The 21,533-nt window shown below is 41.6% G+C and overlaps 1 protein-coding gene and 1 pseudogene across 1 annotated transcript in view; both read right to left on the bottom strand.

The window, feature by feature from the left end:
- GALNT8 (polypeptide N-acetylgalactosaminyltransferase 8) overlaps positions 1 to 4,342 on the bottom strand; it is a 54,271-nt gene extending 49,929 nt beyond the window's left edge. Inside the window, 2 exon segments of the mRNA XM_036865838.1 lie at positions 2,837 to 3,141; positions 4,318 to 4,342. Of these exon segments, the coding sequence (XP_036721733.1) occupies positions 2,837 to 3,141; positions 4,318 to 4,342 (330 nt within the window).
- A 5,704-nt stretch (positions 4,343 to 10,046) lies between these two features.
- LOC118901989 lies at positions 10,047 to 13,300 on the bottom strand (annotated as a pseudogene).
- Positions 13,301 to 21,533: the final 8,233 nt, after the last annotated feature.

The raw sequence follows: 21,533 nt of genomic DNA, 5'->3' as shown, positions 1-21,533 counted from the left end.
GGTTATACTAAAATCAGACAAAATAGATGGTAAAATAAAAATGTTACTAGTTATAAAGGGAGAGATTTTGTAATGATAAAAGAATCAATCCATCAGGAAGACATAAAAATTATAAACATATATTCCTAGCAACAGAGTCCCAAAATACATGGAACAAAAACTGACAGATTGAAGGGAGTAACAGACAATTCAACAGTAATCATTGGAGTTTTCAATACCCGACTTGCAATAATAGATACAACAACTAAGCAGAAGATAAACAAGGAAATGTAAGCCTTAAACAACACTGCAAACCAACTAGACCTAATGACGTCTATACTAACACTACGCAACAAAAGCAGAATACTTTCAACTGTACGTGCAACATTCTCCAGGAGAGGCTGTATGCTAGGGCATAAAATAAGCCTCAGTAAATTTAAAAAGATTAAATTCATACCAAGTGTGATTCTCTGATCACAGTGGAGTGGCATTAGAGATGAAAAAAGAAAAAAATTAGAAATTCACAAATATGTGGAAATTAAACAACACATTTATGGGAGTACCATAAACAACTATCTGCCAACAAATTAGAAAACTGAGATGAAACTGACAAATTCCTAGAAAGACATATATTATCAAAACTGACACAAAATAAACAGAAATCTGCATAGACAACTTCAAGCAAAAAGATTAAATTAGTAACCAAAAATTACCCATCAAAAAAGGTCAGGCCCAGATGGCTTCAGTGGTGAATTCTACTGAGTATTTCAAGAAGAATTAATAGAAATCCTTCACAAACTTTTCTAAAATATAAAAGAGGAGGAAACACTTCCCTACTCATTCTATGAGACAAGTCTTACCCAGATACAAAACCAGACAAAAATATCAAACGGAAGGAAAGCTACAAACCAATGTCCCTTATGACTAGAGACACAAAAATCCTCAACAAAATACTAGCAAACCAAATCCAGCAACTGTAGAAACAATTATATGCCATGTTTAAGTGGAATTTATGCCAAGAATTTGAGGTTTGTTTGACATCCTAACATCAATTTATGTAAAACACCATGTTAATAGACAATGGACAAAACCCACTTGATTATTTCAACAGACACAGAAACAGCATTTGACAAAATTTAACTCCCCTTCATGATAAAAACAAAAAGAAAAGACTAAACAAACTAGGAATAGAATGGAATTTCTCATAAAGGACATCTACAAAACCTACAGCTAACATCATACTTAATGGTGAAATATAAAATACTTTCCCTCTATAATGAGGAACAAAACAATAATGGCCTATTGTTTCACCACTTCTATTCAACATTGTACTGGAGGTTCTAGCCAGGCAATTAGGCAAGAATATGAAATAAAAGGCATCATATTGGAACAGAATAAGTATTTGCAGATGACATAATCTTATGTATATATATAGAATTTATTAAAAAAAAAAACAAAACCCTTGCAACTCAATAAATAAAGACAAATAAATCCATTTTTAAAAGTAGAAAGTCTCTGAACAGACATTTCTCCAAGGAAGATATACAAATGGCCCATAAACACATGAAAAGATGTTCAGCATCATTAGACAACAAGGAAATTTAAATCAAAACCACAATGATATGCCACTTCACACCCACTAGGATGGCTTTGATCAAAAAACAAGTAATAACAAATGTTGGTAAGGATGTGGAAAAATCAGGGCTCTCATATGTTGCTTGGAGGGAATGTAAGATGATGCAGTCACTTTGGAAAACAGTCTGGCATTTCCTTGAAAGTTTAAATATAGAGTTATCATATGGCCCAGCAATTCTACTCCTAGGGTATAACCAAGATAAACGAAGACATATGTCCACACAAAAACTTGTACGTAAATGTTCATAGCAGCATTATTCATAACAGTCAAAAAGTGGATACAATCCATATGTCCATCAACTAGTGAATAGACGAAGAAAATGTGGTATAACCATAAAACAAAATATTATTTTACAATAAAAGGAATGAAGTAGTGGTAGACACTATAACATGAATGACAGTTGAAAACATTATGCTACGTGCAAAAAGCCAGTCACAGAAGACCCCATATTATATGAGTCCATTTATATGAAATGTCCAGAATAGGCGAATCCATAGGGACAAAAAGCAGATCAGTGCTTGCCTAGCGATGAGCTAATCGTGGGCAGATGGGGAGTGGCTGTTAGTGGGGGAGGGGTTTCTTTTTGAAGAGGTGAAAATGTTTTAAAATTGATTATGGTGATGAATAAACTAAAATCCATTAAATTGTACACTTTAAATTAATGAATTATATGGTATGTGAATTATATCTTCAAAAGATGTTATTTTTAAAACTTATTAAGGAGGGTAGGAGAGGCAGAAAGAGAAAAAAAAACAATAGGAAGGGGGAAACAGCAGGAGAGAGGGAAGATTCTTTTGGTTAAAATTAATAACAAAGAGGGATCCAAGCAGAGAATGTGGGGAAAACACCAGTGAGAAGAGTAGCGCTGTTAACTTCCCTGCAACTTGCCCAAGTTCTTTCTCTCTCTCAGCCTGTTTCCTCATCTGTAAAATTATGAGTTAGACCCGTCCTATCAGAATTCTCAAGGATCTGTGTTTCTCTGACATCTCTGCTCATCTCGGAGGGGCTGTAAATACTTAAATCAGTCAGTTATCTTCTCTGAGCTGCCATCATAAAATGGATTAGAGCCAAGAACTCTGCTCTGTCAGCCTTCCAGAACTTTCTACGCCCTGAGACCCTTCCCCACCAATTTCCCACTCCCCCAATCTTCTTTCCAACCCTTGATTTTTGCTACTCCCAAACCCTGTCTTCAAATTAAACTGAGGTCCCCAGGAAGCCCACCTTTGTCCTGGGATCTCGCGTGTCTGGGATGGTTCGATCGAGGGGCATCTGGTCACTGAGGTAAACGTTGTAACCAAACTTCTGGAAGAGGTCCTCAACCTCTTTCTGTTCAGCCTCAGAAAGGTCCCTACTTCACCGCTTGAAAAGCTTTGAGTTTGGGAAGAGAATCTTGTTGGGTTTTTGCTTAAAGAAGCCACTCGTCTAGGCTTGCACTGCATTTTGAACAGGACACTTTTCATCTTTCACCCTTGCCAGTGTGTCATCCACATCTTTTGGTTGCTTCATCGCTAGTTTCATACCTTCTTCTGCAAACGAAGAGCAGGGGAGAAGACACTTCAGCCAATCTTTAGTTACCTGGGCGTTGCTTTCTCATCCACGTTTCCTTGAAATGCTTTTCTCCCCAGATTCTAAAAATTACAAGTTCTTGCCCCAGAGGCTACGCTGGATCAAGGGAATGTGTCAGAGCCATGCTAGGCTGTCCCAACCAGGCAAGCAAGAAAACATATCTCTCCTTTCAGCTCTATCAGAACTTATCTATCTCAAGTCCCATACTTTCACGTTTCCTCTAGGAACCATGATCTGAGAAATACATTGACAATAAGCTAATATTTCTCAGAATAAAGCCCAAGAACCACTTACATCAGAATCATCTGTCACAATAATTTTTAAATGTAGTTATCCAGGCTTATCCCCAAATGAATGAAATCAGAATCTCCCTACCCAAGGGAAGCAGGAGAATCTGTTAGTCTCTCACAGGATGACCCAGCTTAGGTGAGTCTGATTCTGATATTAACTGTGTCTTCCCCCACTGTGCCATTAAAGTCAGTGGCCTTGTCTCCAGATGCAAGACCCATGATACAGCTCCATCTTGGAGCCTGGACGCAGGACCACACAGCTGAGAATATCCTCAGCAGAAGGAGGAGAAACCAGTGTTACCTTCTCTGCATCTGCCTGTCACCAACCCTGGTCCCCGGCCAGGTTCACCTCGGTTGCCCTGGCTCTGCCGCCATCATTTCTCTCTCAGTGAGTACCTTCTGCATCACAGAACTACAGACAGGCTCCCATAAGCTCCTCTGCCCTGTCCCCCATCCCTACCCTCTGTCCTCTCCTCTGCATGATCTCATATACCCCAAGGCCCTGTCTCTCACCTCAAGGCAATGACCACCACCAGACATACCAATCTGCAGTTCTAGAGTCAGACTGCCTAAATTTGAATCTCACATCTGCCACGTACCAGGTACATGACCTCAGGAAAGTATGTATCTTAACTTCTCCACTTCCCCATCTGTAAAATGGGACAGAGCAGCACTTGTTGCATGGATTTGGGGGGAGAATTAAATGAGTTTGTACACATAAAGCATGTGTAACTGTGCCTGTTACGTTCGTCATCTTCATCACCATCATCATCAGTTTCTTCTCAACTGATTCTTGGAGACATTTCTCATTTTGTTGTTTTCCAAGTTTCCCAAATTCCTAATCACCTTGCCCCTGCGTCTCCCGAGGCATCACTCCTATTTCTACAGATGGTACCAACCACTGGTCTCCTACCTACCCTATCCCAAAACCTCAGGTCTCCTTTAACTCTCTTTTCCCCACCTCCATCCAGTTGCCTCTTTGTGTAGGGCCTATCTCTTCAGGGTAAAATTCATCCCTTTCTTTCCATTCTACTCCAGCTCAATTCCTTATTGACCTCACCTGGACCATTCACTCACCAAAGAGTTACTGAGCATCTACACTGGCTAGTTCCTAAGGACAGTGGCAAACAAGACAGGTTGATCCTATCTGACAACTTCTATTAACACAGAGATGTTAAAGGTCCCGGCTCCTTAGCCAGGCTGCCTTAACCCTTCGTAACTGTGTGACCCTGGCCAGGGGATTTCTCTTCTCAGTGTCTTAAGTTTACCAAGTACCTTGGAGGGTTGCTGTGATAACTAGTGGATTAATACATGTAAAGTGCTTAGGACAGGACCTGGCACACAGTAAACTTTGGCTATTATTCCATTTTCTCTAGTTTCTTTGTTTCCTCTGCCAGGGGTCGGGAGGGTAGGAAGGGGAAGAGGTGAGGAAGGGTTTTGAGAAGAGTGGGAAACTTAAATTGCTGTGATCAGAAAGAGTGGCCGTAGGAGACCAATTAGGAAGCAGCAGTGTAGTGGACTAGGGGAGAGATGTTGATCTAGAATGAAAATGCAGTCGGGAAGGAAGTGGAACATTTTGAGATGTGATTTGCAGGTTGGCTAGACAGGACTTGAGGACAGCTGGGAAGTGAAAGTGTAGGCATGGAAAGGGGGAGTGTCAGTGATGCCTGAGGTTTCTGGCTGTTGTGACCAGACAGGTTGATGGCGCCCTTCTCCACGGTGGAGAAGTCTGGGAAAATGAGGTGGAAACTACCTCCCAGGCCAGCAAGGAAAACAAGTTACAAGCGCTGTGCGATACGTATCATAAGAGATTTAAGCAGGATGTCATGGGTGTCCGGAGGAGAAGTACTGAACTCAACCTGGAGATGAAAGGAAATGTGTTCTACCCAGTATGATCCCTGAGCTGTATCTTGAAATGAATGTACCATATTTATATTCACACAATTTAAAAAAAGTAACATAATTGCTCATTAAAAAAATCCAACAAGAAAAACAATTGTTGTGATCAGAAATGGGAGTATCTTCAGGGACGTCCCTGGTGGTCCAGTGGTTAAGACTCCGCGCTTCCACTGCAGCATGCACGGGTTCGATCCCTGGTTGGGGAACTAAGAGCCCGCATGTCACACTGCACGGCCAAAAAAAAAAAAGAAAGAAATGGGATTGAGAGCTGATTTGTGAAACATAGAATCGCCACAGGGCTGGGAGAGGACCAGCTGAGGCAAGTGACCATGAATTTGTAGTGGCTCCAGGCTGCTTGGTTATGGGAATTTTTCCAACAGTGCTCAGCACTTGGGTGAAGACACAGAGAAGATGGGCATTTGATTTCACATGATGCTGGGGTTGGGGGGTGGCTCTTAGGAGAGTACAACAGAACAGGTATGCACGGAGTTGTGGATATTGGCAAGAGAAGAGCTGGAGGGATGGTATTGTTATGGAGAAATTAAATGAGCTTGCGCCAGGGTCCTGAGGTTGCGATCAGGGATGGATGGCATGAGTTTGTCATTTCAGAGAAGAGTAGTTCGGGGTGATGACAAAGTCCAGAGTGCACCATGGAAGTGGGAGGTGGGAGGGAGGTAAAGGACTTTACAAAGTGAGATAAAGAACACACACATCATAAATAAATCACATTAGGATTTTTTTTTTTAACCTGTTCATTAAAACACTAGGGTTTTTAGTAACCAGTTCTTTTGTTTTCATCAGTTTTTCCCATGCTTTCACCTGCAAATTGGAGTCAAAAGAAATTTAAAATGCATGATTGATTCCATTTATGACGCAGAATCACTTCTCTCTCCCTCAGATGAAGAGGACGTCACCTCTGTCCACATTTGTCTGCCTGCCTGACTCCTTTCCTTAGCATGAGTTCTTTCCCAGGAGACTGCTTCCTTAGCAGTTCTTTCCTTAGCAGTTCTTTCCTTAGCAGACTGCTGGTTGCCTACTCTATCACTCTGCCAGATGTGCCCAGAGATGGCTAAACTCAAGCACTGAGCATAGCTTAGATTCCAGATGGGAACCACCTGCCACGCCAAAGTATGACCATGATTACAGCAACATTTGAAAGAAAAACAACACCCTGTGAACAGATTCTCCAACACAAGGAACCCATGTAATTTAGATAAATGATTGATTCTGGGGCAGAGAAAATATGAGATGAACCTGAAGCATTTTGTAGTACCAGAAAGTAAGAAAATACTCAAAAAAGGAAAGAGGAAAACTAAAACAAGAGAACCAAACAGAAATGCAAGGAAAAAGACTGGAAGGAAATATGCTGAAATGATCAGAATGGTAGCATTAAGGTAGTAGAAATGTAGACAGTTAATTTTCTTTTTCTATTTTTTAATTATTCTCTGATATGGTCCTATCAGCTTCGTAATGGAAAATATTTATAAGTTAAAGGTATTTTAATGTACCAGACATGGTAGCCATCTGAAAATAGAGGCTGAGGGGAAAGAAGCAGTGAAAGAGAACTCTGAGGTTTCCAGCTGCAGCAATCGAGTGCTTGGTAGTGCCCATAATACAGGGTCTACAAAGAGGGAGAATAGATAGGGGGCAGGGATACTTAGGTCAACTAGGTATATGTTTCATTTGAAAGGCCTCTGCAAGATCAGGTATGTCCAGAGAGAAAATGGAAATTTGTCTCTGAAGCTCTAGGGCAAGATCAAGGGCAGAAAATTTGCTCAGAGGAAATTAATAACATTTTTGAGAGTAGAAATGTACTGTAATTAAACATAACAATAAAACATTTAAGCATGGGAAATTTTATATTTATAGTGTCTTAAAACCTACTGGGGGGGGGAAATGGTGATTCAATCATGAATAATGTCTATCTCTTCTTTCCCTTTGCATAAAACCTCAAGCCAGACAGTAAATATTTCAGAATGAATTACTTCTGTTGATCATAATACTGACTTTTTGGAAGGAAGCTCCTTCCCCGCCCATATTTCATCCCTAAAATTTCTGCTCATTCTATGCTCATTTGGGGATAATGTGTTCTCCAGAGATTAAGCTGTACCGTTTCTTAATCGGTTACAAATATCTGTGTAATTTCAGAGGATTCATTCATCTGACAAGGAATAGGGTTGATAACAGTGGCTAAGAAAAAACTTATTTGTGGATTGTGAACATGTGTTGGAGGGAAAAAGGAAATAAATATTTTGTAAGCACCTTCTGTGGGTCAGCCAGTGTTAGGCACTGTATGTATACGATCTTATCTGGTCTTCATAACCATCCTCTGATGCAAGGATTATTAGCCCATTTCACAGATAAGGAAACTGAGAATCAGAAGGTAAAGTGATATCCACTCTGGATCAGGTTGTATTTGTTTCAGTGTTTTAATCATACTTTTTTATGCTATAGTTTTGGGGGTTAGTACGGATAATCTGCAGAGTTTTTCTTTTGCACAGATATCCATTTCCTAACGTCCTTCCTGACCTCCTGGACCGGTTGCCTATATATTTATCATTATGCTAAAGTCTATATATGATGCAGAAACAAGGGTTCCATGACAATAGTTTTTCACTTCAGCTGCTCAGCCAGGAGTGAGAATATGACATAGTAAGACCCCCCCAAAAAATCATAAGGTAAGCAAAATTGTTGAGTAAGAAACCCACTTTAAAGGTGGTCTTTCCCACCAATAATCAAGAGGCTTAGACAAATCTTTTTCACCATAGCAACAGAGGAAAGAGAATCGTGCTGCAGAATTAGCATCATAAAACCTAATACATTTGTACATAATTAGGAAGAGACAATGGTGTACTCAATAAAATTGATAAACATTTAACTTGGAGAAATGACAGAGCCACAGAATTCTTTGCAATTATTCACCAGCCCTGAGTATCTATAAAAGAGCAGAATTGGCCCAAGGGAAAAAAATCATCCTGGAAAATAGACCAATACAGATTGCAGAACAAAACAGCAAAAGAAGAGGGGAACTGGAATCACAACCAAAACATGAGTTTTGGGGTTTTTTTTTTTTACCACACCTGATTGTGAGTTGCATCAGTGACCTGGTAGGGAATCTTGGCCATTACCATCAGAACTAGAGTAGACGCAATTTTTAGGCAGCCCACACTTGTCTATGCGATTCACTTTCATAAGCCTTTAAATTCAGTTCTTCAAATGTTATCTGATGGATGATGATTTGAAGGACTACGTTACTTACCAGCTGCCACCTGCCAGCAACAGCTCAGTTTCTGTTTCATTTAGGCATTCCAGTGAGACTTTAAATAATTCAAGGTGAAACTATCTACTTGAAAAAAAAAATTGGAAGAAGCACTTAAGATATTCTGGAATTTCAGGCAAATGAAGGTTAGTTTGATGAGTTGAGAAAGGGGTATCTCTACCTTACATTAAATTTACTGAAGAATCAGCTGAAAATAGATGGGAAAGCACCATAATTTCTCTTTTTCTTCTTCTTTTTTTTTTTTTTTTGGCTTTCTGTAATCAACGTCTGCTTCCAGCTATGAAGGAGTAATTGGAATCAGAGTTTCCCTCCTGCCGAGACTATAAAGCTGAACAAAGTATATGAGACACCTGTTTTCAGGCAATAGGCAGCAAATAACTGTGATCCCTGAGAGAGGGAAGCATGAGTTGAGTCCTACATTTACCCCATCTCTTGATCTGGGGACAATTTTGCAACTATGGCATAGGATGGTCGGCCCCAGGCAGAGAATGATAGCCTCCTGAGCTGAGGAGTCAGACAGCTAAATTTGGGAGCTGCTAAAGCATCTGTAAATTTCAGTGCAGGGTACCAAAATTAAAGGAGCTACCTAGAAAGAGGATGATTTCTGAGGATTCCCTCCAGATTCCCAGATATGGGATAGGTTTAATGATCCCAGGGAGAAACTCCACAAGGTCTACCCTAGCATAACTGCTACAGGATTAAGACATAACAAAGATACTAGAGGTCACACAGTCTTATCGGATACAGGAATTCTGGCTGAGTCACAATGGAGACATCTTAGTGAACACCCTGGGTATCCTGCTAAGACAATAGGAAGACCACTGCTTACGTGTAAGAACCATGCCCTAGGGTAAGGGCCACTCTAAACCCACTCTAACAAAGCCCAAAAGCAAGTCTCAACAACATCAAAATAAGTTTCCAGTATATTAACAGTCGGAACAAAACTCAACACTCTTTAAAGGAAAACAATATAACAGATGCTTTACAAGGATTCATTCACAATGTCAAGGATAATATCACGAATTACTGGACATGTGAAGAAGCAGAAAAATGTGACCCATTAAAACAGAAGTCAATAGAAACCCACCAGAAGATGACTCAGATGTGGTAATTCAAACACTAGGACTTTAAAATGGCTATTATAAAAATGTCCAAGAATTTAAAGAAAGAGATGGACATAATGAATGTAGAGATGGTGAAATCTCAAGGAAAAACTAGAAACTCTAAAAAAGAACCAAATGGGCATTCTAGAATTGAAATTTATAGTATCTGAAATTAAAAATTTACTGGGTGGACTTAATAGCAAATTGGCAACTTCAGACAAAAAGGTCATAAATTTCCAGACATATCAATAGAAATTATCCAATGTGAAGAAAAACAGAGAAAAAAATGATTTTTAAAAACCATTTGCTTGAGCTGCAATCTCTTCTTCCCTTATTCATTTCCTTTCATGCATCTCTTTGGTTTCTCTCTCTTCCCTTTTAATTTCCAGCTCAGCATAGTGTTTTATGGTCTGTTTGTATACTGCTTGTTTGAACAGCTTGAGACCATCCTCCTCCACATTTGTAGGTTTTCCTTCCTTCTCTAATTGCCCTTTTTAATCTTTCACAGTGTGTTCCAGGTATTATTTTCCTGCCTGAATTACATCCAGGGCCCTCATCTTTTGTTCCTGATCCAGTAGCAACTTGTAAACATCGTCCACAGCTTCAGAAGTGTTTTGTGCTCCATCAGCATCACCTCTTTTTTGTCAGGATGCTCCAATATGAATAATTGCTGAAACTACTTTCTTATTTCTTCATCTGTCACTTCAGGATCTATCTGAAGAACATCAGGGTTCAAGTTGAAGTAGGAGGAACCAGGACAAGTCAACCTTTCAATCTCATTTTTGGACTTTAGAACTGAATCTCTCTTCCTTATTTGTTTCACCTCACAGTAGAAGGCCATAGATGCTTCCTCTGTGCTGCCCCCTCCACCCCAAACCTGCTCACTCCTACAGCCACCATTTCCCCAACTCGGTCACCACGTGACTCTTCCTCTTCTTTTCTATTATGTGCATTCAATGCTATACATTTCCCTCTCAACACTGCTTTCATTGTATCTCATAAATTCTGATGAATTATATTTTCATTTCAATTTAGTTCAAAGCTTTTTAAAATTTCTCTTGAGATTTCTTCTTTGACCCTTGTGTTATTTGGAACTATGTTGTTTAATCTCCATGTATTTAGGGATTTTCCAGCTATCTTTCTATTTTAATTCCACTGTGATCTAAGAGTATGCATTGTAAGATTTCTAGTTTTTAAATTTGTGAAGGTGAGTTTAATGTCCCAGAATGTGGTCTACCTGGTGAATGTCCTACACAAGCTTGAAAAGAATGTGTATTCTGCTGTTGTTAGATGAAGTATCCTATAGATGTCAATTATATCCAGTTGATTGATGGTGTTTTTGAGTTCAACTATGTACTGACTGATTGTCTGCCTGGTAGATCTGTTCAGTATACACAGAGGGGCACCGAAGTCTGCAAATGTAATAGTGCATTAATCTATTTGTCCTTGAAGTTCTATCAGTTTTTGCCTCATGTGGTTTGACACTCTGTTATCAGGTGCATACACATTAAGCATTGTTATATCTTCTTGGAGAGAAGAGACCTGGTGTGGTTATGTTAATACCAGACAAGGAAGATTTCCAAACAAGGATTATTATCAGAGATGAAGTAGAAATTTTATAACAACAAAAGGGTCAATCAGTCAGAAAGGCATAACTATCTTACATGTATGTGAATCTTAGAGCGTCAAAATACATGAAGCAAAAACTGTCATAACTAAAGATAAATAGGCAAATCTACAATCCTGGAGAGAATAAGTGATAAAACAATTGGAACAAAAAGTTAGTACATGTATTAGTTTTCTCTTGCTGCATAACAAATTTTCACAAAGAAGTGGCTTAAAACAACATAGTTTTGTAGGTCACAAGCCAGGGTGGTCTTAAATGGGTTCTCTCCCAAGTGTCTCACAAGGCCAAAATCAAGGTGTCAGCCACTCTGAGCTCTGTAGCCTCTGGGGAAAGTCACTTCTAGGGTCGTTCAGATTGTTGGCATAATTCAGTTACTTGAAGCTGTAGGACTGAGGTCCCTGTTTCTTTGCTGGCTGTTAATCAAGGCCACTCTCAGTAACTAGAAGCTACCTGCTTTCCTTGCCACCTGGTCCCCTTCATCTTCAAAGCCAGCACCTCTTCCTCACACTTGAAATCTCTCTGACTTCCTCTTCTGCTACTAGCCAGGGAAAACTGTCTGATTTTAAAGAGTTCATGTAAATGGAGCACGTCCACTGGGATAGCCTCCCTAATCTTAAGGTCAACTGATAAGTCATTTTAATTGTGTAGGGGAGGAAAAATATCTTCCCCCTAGCCTTCTAAGTTCTGGGGTTACTATAATAAAATACAGATTAAGAAGAGAAAAACAAACTAAAGTTTATTACATGTATAGCTCTTGGGAGAGATAACCAGAGAAATGAGTAATCCTCAAGGAATGGGCTTAGAATTCGGCTTAAATATCACGTCTTCAGTTAAAAACAGAGGAAGAAGGGTGTGGGGGAGGCCAGTTATGGGAGTGATCAGGAAAAGTAAGGTAAATAAAAGTAAAACTAGTTATGCAGACTTAAGCTGGTACCTTATCCATTGATAAGAGTCTCTTGTGATTTAGTCATCCTTCTCTTCCAGGTACAGAGAAGGAGAAACTCTTACAAACAGAGATTTCCTTTGTAAATGTAAACTCCTTGTAAAAGGGTAACTTCTACTTTAGTTTCGGAGCTTCTCCTGTATCTTCTGTTTCTCAAAATAATCAGTTCAAAATAATCCTTATGACAAGGAGGCATATTCTGGGGTGGCATATTTTGGTCTTCTACAATTGCATCTATAAAAGCCTCTTTGTCACGTAACATAATTTAATCATGGGAGTAACACCAGAGAGTGGAGATCATAGGGCCCCTCTATGCATCTTTCTTCCTATCACAGTAATCATGATATAGCAGATCTGAATAACACAATCAACATGACCTAACTGGCATTTATAGAACACTCGCTCCTAAAGTTAATTATATGATCTAGCTATTCCACTTCTAGGTACCACCCAAGAAAAATGAAAACTTCTGTCCATAAAAAGATTTTTATGTGAATATTCACGATATTGTATAATTAACAAAGTAAAAGATTTTAATGATGCAATTAAAGCATATGCCTCCTCATAATAAACATAAAGGCAATTAGAAACTCCAGGAAATTTTTCTTTTTCTGAAGTCTCTGGAGAAACATGAGAGAGCCAGAGAAGCTGTTAAATAAATGTTTGGAAGGATGCCCTGGTGCTCTCTTTCTTTTCTTCCTTCTTTGGAAGGTCTTAGCTACAGACTTCGGTCTAGCAGTAGCCAGACGGGTATCATATTTCATCCAAAGTTGGGATGGTGCACAACATCTTCAAGGCAGGAAAGAAGTGGTGAGAGAAGCTTCCACAAGTGATGGGCAGAATCCACATGTGTGGTGGTGATGCCACTGGTGGTGGTGTGCATGTGCATGTGCTTCTGTGTGATGGGAGGAATGGACATTGTTATTGGAACCAAGCAGGACCCTGCAGGGCCCTCCCTGGTACCAAAGTCGCTCCATGTCCCATTTCTTGTTTGTAGAAAAAGGCTTTGGTCTCCTAGGCCTTCCCTGAGTTCCGAAGAGCAGATCCAACTAGTTACTAATTAGGGAAGTGAGGCAATGCAGGAACAAAGGAAAAGCAGTTAAGCAAGAAAAGTAATGAGAGCTTAAGCAATAGTTCAGTGATAAAACAGAGTCCTAGCTCCCCCTCAAGGGATGTACGTAACCATCTGACACATATCTTTGAGTTGTTCTGCAAAAACTGAGACCACCACCCAGGTAGAAAATGGTGACTACATGCTGACCACAAGCACATAGACCCCAGACTAGTTGGAACCAGAAGTTTAATGATTAAGATTCTCAAAACACCACCACCAACAACCAATCAGAAGAGAGAGCAACCCTCACCTAAAATGTTGCCTTTAAAAACTCTCCGCTGAAAACCATCAGGGAGTTTGGGTCTTTTGAGCATGCGTTGCCTCTTTTCCTTGCTCTGCCCTGCAATAAACGCTGTACTATCCTTCACCACAACCTGGTGTCAGTAGATTGGCTTTGCTGCACGTTTATCGAGGAGACCCAAAGCCAGGTTCGGTGACACTACTTCCACTATAGGTGGGAGGCAGCCTGGGCTATGGGATGCTTCTGGGACAGCTGTAACCACTGCTGTGATTTCTCTTAGCCATTTTTAATGTTGCCACAATGGGATTATTATTGGTGGGGGGAACAGGCAGGGGGAGGAAGGGAAATGTTTGCAAAATCTTCATTAGGGATTTTGTCATATTTCTAGCTCTTTAGGAATAGGCTCCCCTCCACCCCTCTGGAGCTACAACCTATAAATTTTCTCACCTCTTATGTGCCTAAGTAGGAGACAATAGACACATATTTTAGTTGTGTGCATGTGTGTCTATGATTGGTATCTCAGCTCGATTCTAAATCTAGCTGGTTCATTCTGCAAGTGACAGCACGGCTTTCAAACTGGTAGAGTAGCTCTTTGAAAAGCTCTGTGCTTCAGGGCTGAAGTGGGTCCTGGGAAAGAACTGAATTCTCCTCCCCTGTGTCCCGTCTCTCACTGACCACAGCTGCAGATGAAGCCTTCCTGGACCACTCGTCCCCAGTCTGGGCAGTTTGCAATCAACACACTCTCCTCCCAGTTCTTCAGCCTAGTTCTACCTTTCCAGGGAGCAGAGCTTTTTTACCCTATTGCTCTGAAGGGTTCTTCCAACTACCTCTGCGAAGACTAGGGACCCCATACAGATGCATTCGCGGCTGATTGTAAGGCTAGAAGGTGGACAACAGGCTAGCAGAGCCCCAGACCCTCTACCCCCCTCACCGCTTCCTGCCCCCATGGGGTATCTTGCTTTTATCTGTTTCTTATATAAGCTGCCACAGAAGGGAGATATCTATTGAAGAAAGTATTAGGCTGCTCTCCCCCCAAAATATTGAAACCAATAATATTCTAACGCTTGAAGACGGTCTTCCTAGAATACTTGTGAAGAAAACCGTATTTCCAGAAGCTTCTGCTTATCTCCAACCATACGTGTTTCTTTCCTTATTAAAAGAATTTTTACTTACTCTTGGGCATAAATACTTGATGCTTATCTGAGGAACAACTTTTGATGAGAGCTTTGTCATAGAAAATACACGAATGTATATACATGCCAGCAAAAAATTGTTTACAGTTTCAACCGAATGATGAACCCTGCCCTCGTACTCCAGGCTTGTCCTTCTGTGTTCAGTTTACCTGGTCCACGCTGGCATCAGTGTTTAAATACCATCATGTTCTGGCAATGCTCTTTAAAATAGCTATGACAGCTTTTTACAATTTAATTTTGTTGCTATTATTGTATTTATTAGTTTTATTATTATAAAAGTCAAACATTACAGAAAGCTTATAAAATAATGAGAAGCAAAATCAAACAAGTACTTAAAACGCCTGTAATCCCAATGCCTGGGGAGAACCAGAGATGACACTTTGATTACCTCCCTCCAGTCTCTTTTAAAAACATTTTTAAAAATAAAAATGGGATCATGTGAAGTTTTAACTTGCTTTTTTTTTTCCAATTTAATGATATATTTGAGTATTTTTCCATTTAGTACTCTCCAAAAACGTTATTTTGAATAGTAGAATGGAATTTTATCACAGTCATTCATCCAAGCCTTGACGGTTGGCTGTTATTTCCAATTTTCTACAACTATGAACAATGCAACGATAAATGTCTTTGAAGCAAAATTTAATTCTTTGCCTACATTCAAGATTATTTCCCTAAGGTAAATCCCTTGCAGTGTTATTTTCGTACGTATTCCCAAAGTGCTCTTCATTTCATTTTATATACCACCACCTCACCGTCCCAGCAGTATAGAGGATTACCATATCACTGATCTGTGCAGATTCTGTATAATAATAATAATTATTATTATTATTATTTACTAATATGATAGGCAGGAAATAGCTTATTGTCATTTATACTCATATTTCTTTGGTTACTAATTATACTGCCCTTTTTCATAGGCTTATTAGTCAAATATCTTTCTGCTTTTTGGATATTTCCCCTTGGACGTTCCCCAGGCACCTCCAGTTGATACACCCAAAAGTTAACTCATATTCTTCACCTAGTAAAGCTGCTCCTCTTCCTTCACTCCATGCCTTGGACAATGGTACCACCAACCAGCCAGGTTCCCAAGCCAGAAACCTTGGAAGCATCCTTGATTCCTAAGTATCTTTCACACCAGTCTCCTTTTCTGCCTTCACTCTTCCCAGCCACTATCATGCCTTGCTTAGGCGACTCCCCAGAGCCTGCTGGTCTCCCTGCCTCCAGTTCTGTCCCCTTCTGATCCTCTCCGCACAGTGTGGTCAGAGTGATCCTTCCAAACGCAAATCTGATGTTGCTGTTTTGCTTCAAGCCCTTCAGTGGCTCCTGTTTCTAGTGGGATGAGGTCCAAGCATCCTAACATGCTCTACAGGCCTGCGTGACTGACCTCAGCTGTTTGTCCAGCCAAGCTTCTTCTTCGCCTTGTGTCTGTCTGCTTTCCCTGCCTGGAATGTCCTTCCCCTGTTCTCTCCCTTCACGGTGTGGCGAACTCCTACTGATCCTGCAAAGTCCCGTTTAAACACCACCTTCCATGTTTAAAGTGTCATGAAAGTTCAGCTGAATTGAACTGAATAGAAAACGTTGCAGTACTCATTGAAGGCAATTGAACCAGGGTTGTGGACAGGTTTGTTTTATTTTTATCAGTGGTTACCAGTTCATATGCTCTGCTTTTTTTTGGTTTGTTTTTATTTGAAAGCATCTGGTTATGACCCCACAAAACCCATGTGATCCAGGTTTAGCCCTCTGGACTTAAAAGATGTTTTGCCTCTTAGAAGCTGTGCAGCTTTGGGTAGCTCACCTTGCTTTCCTTGACTGTAAAATGCAGATAATAGTTTGTCATGAGCCTAACTCAGGATCTTGCCCATCACATTTACATGAGTGAATGAAATGGGGCAGAGAGAGTCTTATATGCGTTAGCACAAGTTCCTGTGCCCTAGGCACCGTGAGGCCAAACAAACTGAAACCTCGGTAGTTTGGAGCACAGAAAGATTTATTGCAGGGCAATGCAAGGAGATGGGCAGCTCATGCCTTAAAAAACCCGGAGCTCCCTGAAGGGTTTCAGCAAAGCATTTTTAAAAGCCAGGTGCTAGAGTGGTGTTGTAGGGTATGTGATCAGCTCGTGCACAATTCTCTGATTGGCTGATGGTGAGGTAACAGGGCGGTGTCACAGGGGTTAACACGATCAGTCCTTGGGCTCCAGGAGGCCTGGGGCTACGTGCTCACGGTCATCAAGCAGTTAACATCTTCCGTTTGGTGGGGGGTTTTCACATCTGCAAAACAACTCAGGAAATGTGCATCAAATACTGTTACTAGGTCCTTCAGAGAGGAGCTAAAGCAGAGGGTACGGGGAGGCCTGTCCCGGGAAGACCCCATAGGGTCCTGTTCGGTTACATACGTATTTGATACACCAAGTAGACTCTAGTGCAGTGTTAGGCATATTTGGTGGGAAGGCAGTAATTTTTTTAACGAATGAATGAATGAACATGTTATGCGCTCTGATCATGAAACTCATTAAGGGAACTCAAAAGTGCAGAGGCTTTTTTATCCACCCTACGATCCTGCCAGTTTTCCAAATAGTTCATCCATGGTTTTGTTTCCATTTTGATTTACGATCATTAGATTAGGACTGTCTTTGAGAAAGAATCTAAAAATTAGGCTTAAAGAACCTAGGAGTATTTCTTTAGTTGGCACTGAAAAAAAAAAAAATCATTTGGAGAAGACTGTGGGTTTTGAAGCTTCTTTGAAAATCTCCCCATCCCGCTCTGGGAAAGGATCTCCAGGCTGACATTTCTTGGAAACTTGAGGACCTCACAGGCTTAGGTTCGCGCTGGCCCTGGGCAAAACTGTGAAGGGCAACCACCTGTCCTTTCCTCCTGCGGCTCTCACTGTTCCCAGTTGGAGGGAAAACAGCGCTGGGTAGCAAAGCTGGGTCTGGTCCTGCCGCTGCCATTCATTTCTGTACCTGGCTACTTTCCAGCTGTCCTGTAAGATGGTAGCTTTGTCACTGGTTTGCCGTCAGGATGAGCAAATAGATTTGGGAGCCCTGGGTCTGCTTCAGGCCAGCACATGGTCCCCCTTGGGTCCAGGTTTCCAAAGGCCGGGTGGGGCTATTGCAGGAAGGGGGACCCCTTCCAAGGCCCGAGGGTGGGCTCTTGTCTAACGTTTGGAAATGAATTGTCCAAGGAGACACACGTGCTGACAAAGCAAGAGACTTTATTGGGAAGGGGCGCCCCCGGGCGGAGACCAGCAGGGTAAGGGGACCCAGAAGAACTGCTCTGCCGCGTGGCTCGCAGTCTTGGGTTTATGGTGATGGGGTGAGTTTCCGGGTTGTCTCTGGCCCATCATTCTGACTCAGGGTCCTTCCTGGTGGCCCGCACATCGCTCAGCCAGGATGGATTCCAGCGAGAAGGATTCTGGGAGGTTGGTAGGACATATGGACTGGAGTCTCTCTCCTTTTGACCTTTCCCGGATTCTTCTGGCTGGTGGTAGCTTGTTGGGTCTTCGTTCCTTACCAGGACCTCCTGTCATGAGATAACTCGTGCAAGTGGTTACTCTCTTGCCTGGCCAGGGAGGGCAGTTTCAGTCCATCGTTCCCCTAACAGGGCCACTGGTGAGTTTCCTTGGGGACACAAAGTTTTTGTTTTTTTTTTTTTGCCTTTTTTTTTTCCAGTTGTCAATATTTAAAAATAAAGAGCTTTCACACATTACAAAAAAAAAAAAAGGCTGAAAAATTTTCAGCTTTCCTTGAAAAGCTGAAGATCTGGTAACATTGACTGACTTCCCCATCTGGAAATAATCTTCTGGAGGGAGCTGGCCAGGAGCCCGGAGCTGCCCATATTCCCCACCGTCCTTTTGTCCTTTTGTTAAAGGATAATTGTGAAGCAAGGGTAACAGGACTCTCCCGCAGATATAAAAATGGACACATTAAAGATTGTGTTTAATTCATTCATGAGGATAATGGGGAGGTGTTACAGCCAGTACAAAGGAGACTCCAAAGCCCAGGAATCTTGAAAACAAAAACACAAAAACAAAGCTCAGGAATCTTGAAATAAACATGCCATTGGAGGCAAAACTGGGGGAGACAGGTCCGCTGAAACGTCAGGGCAGAATTTACATGTATATAGACAAGAATTATTTTGCATTGATAAATAGAACATTGACTGCCATATCAGTAAACAAAGATGTCATGATCATCAGTGATTGCAGCCCTCCAACAGTGAGCTGGTGAGCCCTGAGGGAACTCAGGAAGGAAACAAAGAATACCTGCCATCTAGGAGCCATCAGATTGCAGCCTCTCCCTGCAGTGAGCCCTGAGGAAACTCAGGGTGTGAAAACACAAGATACTGGCCCCAGAGAGCTGAGGTGCACATCAAAGGAATGATTTTAGTGAGCCCAGACTCTTGCATCTTCCCATACATAGAAAAGCACTAAATTCCTTAACTGGAGATATCTAGTTTTCTTTTATTAACAGTAACCTTTTGTTCCTACTACTTGCCCTTCATTGCAAAACTGGTATATATCCTAGCTCTCCCCTCGCCCCCTCGGAGCAGTTTTCTCAGGGTTACTTGAGATGCTGCCTCCTGGGCTTGAAGTCCAAAAAATTCCCACCAAATAAAACATAACTCCCAACGTTTAGGTTGTGAGTATATTTTTTTAGTCAACAGCATTGTTATTGGTTATCTACAGCTTACAGAGTTGTAAAGCAGCTCCTCAGAATCAGAATCAGCTAACCTGGACCTCATCCAGTCTAGACTCCAGACAGTGTAGTTTTCCATAGAAGCACAAATTTTCCCCTATGTTTCTGTTTCCCATTGTCCTATTTACGGACTGCCTGGACTCAGAAGTGTTTGTCCACCCAGATCCTACAGAGCTGTCATTTCTCTCGTTTTTACTCAGTTCCTTCAAAATGTACAGATTGGCATAGATAATCTCTAAATTACCTTACAGCTCTTTAATTCAAATATCTTTTTTCTTTTTTTTTTTTAATGTCCGCGCCACACAGCATGCGGGATCTTAGCTCCTCGACCAGGGATCGAACCCGCGCCCCTTGCATTGGAAGCACGGAGTCTTAACCATGGGACCGCCAGGGACGTCCCATAATTCAAATTTCTTAGGGCAGCTTCCACCCAACACTCCCAACACACATCATCTCCATAAATTATTCATCCTTATTCACATCCTTATCAGTGAGGTGTAGCTACCATCATTTGTGCTAAGGTGTTAATGGGTGATGTTTTATTAATACGATACTGTATCCTCCGCAACGTGTACTTCCACCGCTTCAATTACCACCCAAACCATCATTTTTGTGAAAATACCTCACAACACTCAGCTCCAAACACCTGCTGCTTCAGACATCTAAAGTCAGCAAAGATCTTCACCCCATAAGACTGTACCCTTTTCTCCAATCCCCCCCAACCCCGGCCCCCCTTGGCCCAGTCCCAGAGAGAGGACAGCCTCTGTTGGCAAACTGGGGATGAAAATAAGTGAAGGCTGAAAAAAGTACCAAGCACACTATCTTCCTGGACCCCAGCTGGGGGGCAGAGAAGAGAGTTAGGGTACCAAGCTAGAATCTGAATGATTACACAACACTGGGCATCCTGATGACCAAATAGAGCCTATTATATCTTGAGGTTTTATTACAAAATTGAAATGATTATTACCTGAACAAGACCGGAACAATTTGGGGTCAGATGGAGTTTTCACCTAAGAATAAGGAAAGAGTCTCCCCACCCCATTCATTCATCAATTCATTCATTCAACAAATATTTATAGAGTGCGGAGTAGGTGCCTAGGCCTGTCTTCAACTCTGCTTTCCATTCCCTCCACCTCCCATGCACCCCATAGCCTTCCAGAATTAAATCACTGTGTCTGAGGCATGAGATAGATGGGCTCCAGGCTAGACATTTACAACTAGCCTCCTGTTTACATTTCCTGAAGAAGGAGGCAGGTGGGCTCTAGGCTAGTTACAACCAGCCTCCTGTTTGTACTTCGAGATGGAAATAACAACAGGAACGGGGTAAATAGCTGGACTTTGTCTCCTGTGGATACTTTAAGATAGCAGTCATGGCAGGGACAGAGAGGGGCTAAAACCTTGCTTGAGCAAAAGATCAAGAGGTCACATATTTCCCATCCTTGGGGCAAGGGAGACACTGCACATGCACAGAAAGGCTCCTTAGGGGTCAAAAAGGAGGGGGCTCCACCCCAGAATAGGTGGTGACAAGCCTCCCCCCACCTCCCCATAGGCCTCCGGGCTGGAATTCATCTCGAAAAAAGTTGCGCATGCATGTTGGGGAGTGCCCTAGGGCAGGGCAGGTGTGGAAAAGAAATGAGATTATTGGCTAAAGGTAAACAAAGACCCTGAAGAACTGCCCTGTATAAAGGACCTAACCGTGCTCCCCGTCATTAGGGGGGATGCCCACATCCTTTCTCTCTGGTGTGTATCTCTGCTTTGCTCTGTCTTAACTAAAGAAACTGTTTCTCTGTGAGCTCTCCCACATGTTGTGCTGTGTCTCTAATAATAAACTTTGTGCCTGTTTTTACAGTTTTTGCCTCCTTGAAACAAGCTTGCTTTCAAGCAGGGGTAAAAGTCAGGGAAACTTTGCTTCTAGCCTCGAGCCCTTGCTGGTCTAGTAGCTAGGATTCCTGGTTTTCATCCAGGCTAC

Source organism: Balaenoptera musculus, chromosome 10 (genome assembly GCF_009873245.2).
Source record: "Balaenoptera musculus isolate JJ_BM4_2016_0621 chromosome 10, mBalMus1.pri.v3, whole genome shotgun sequence".
Lineage (NCBI taxonomy): Eukaryota > Metazoa > Chordata > Mammalia > Artiodactyla > Balaenopteridae > Balaenoptera > Balaenoptera musculus.
This window is presented reverse-complemented; position numbering and strand designations above follow the sequence as displayed.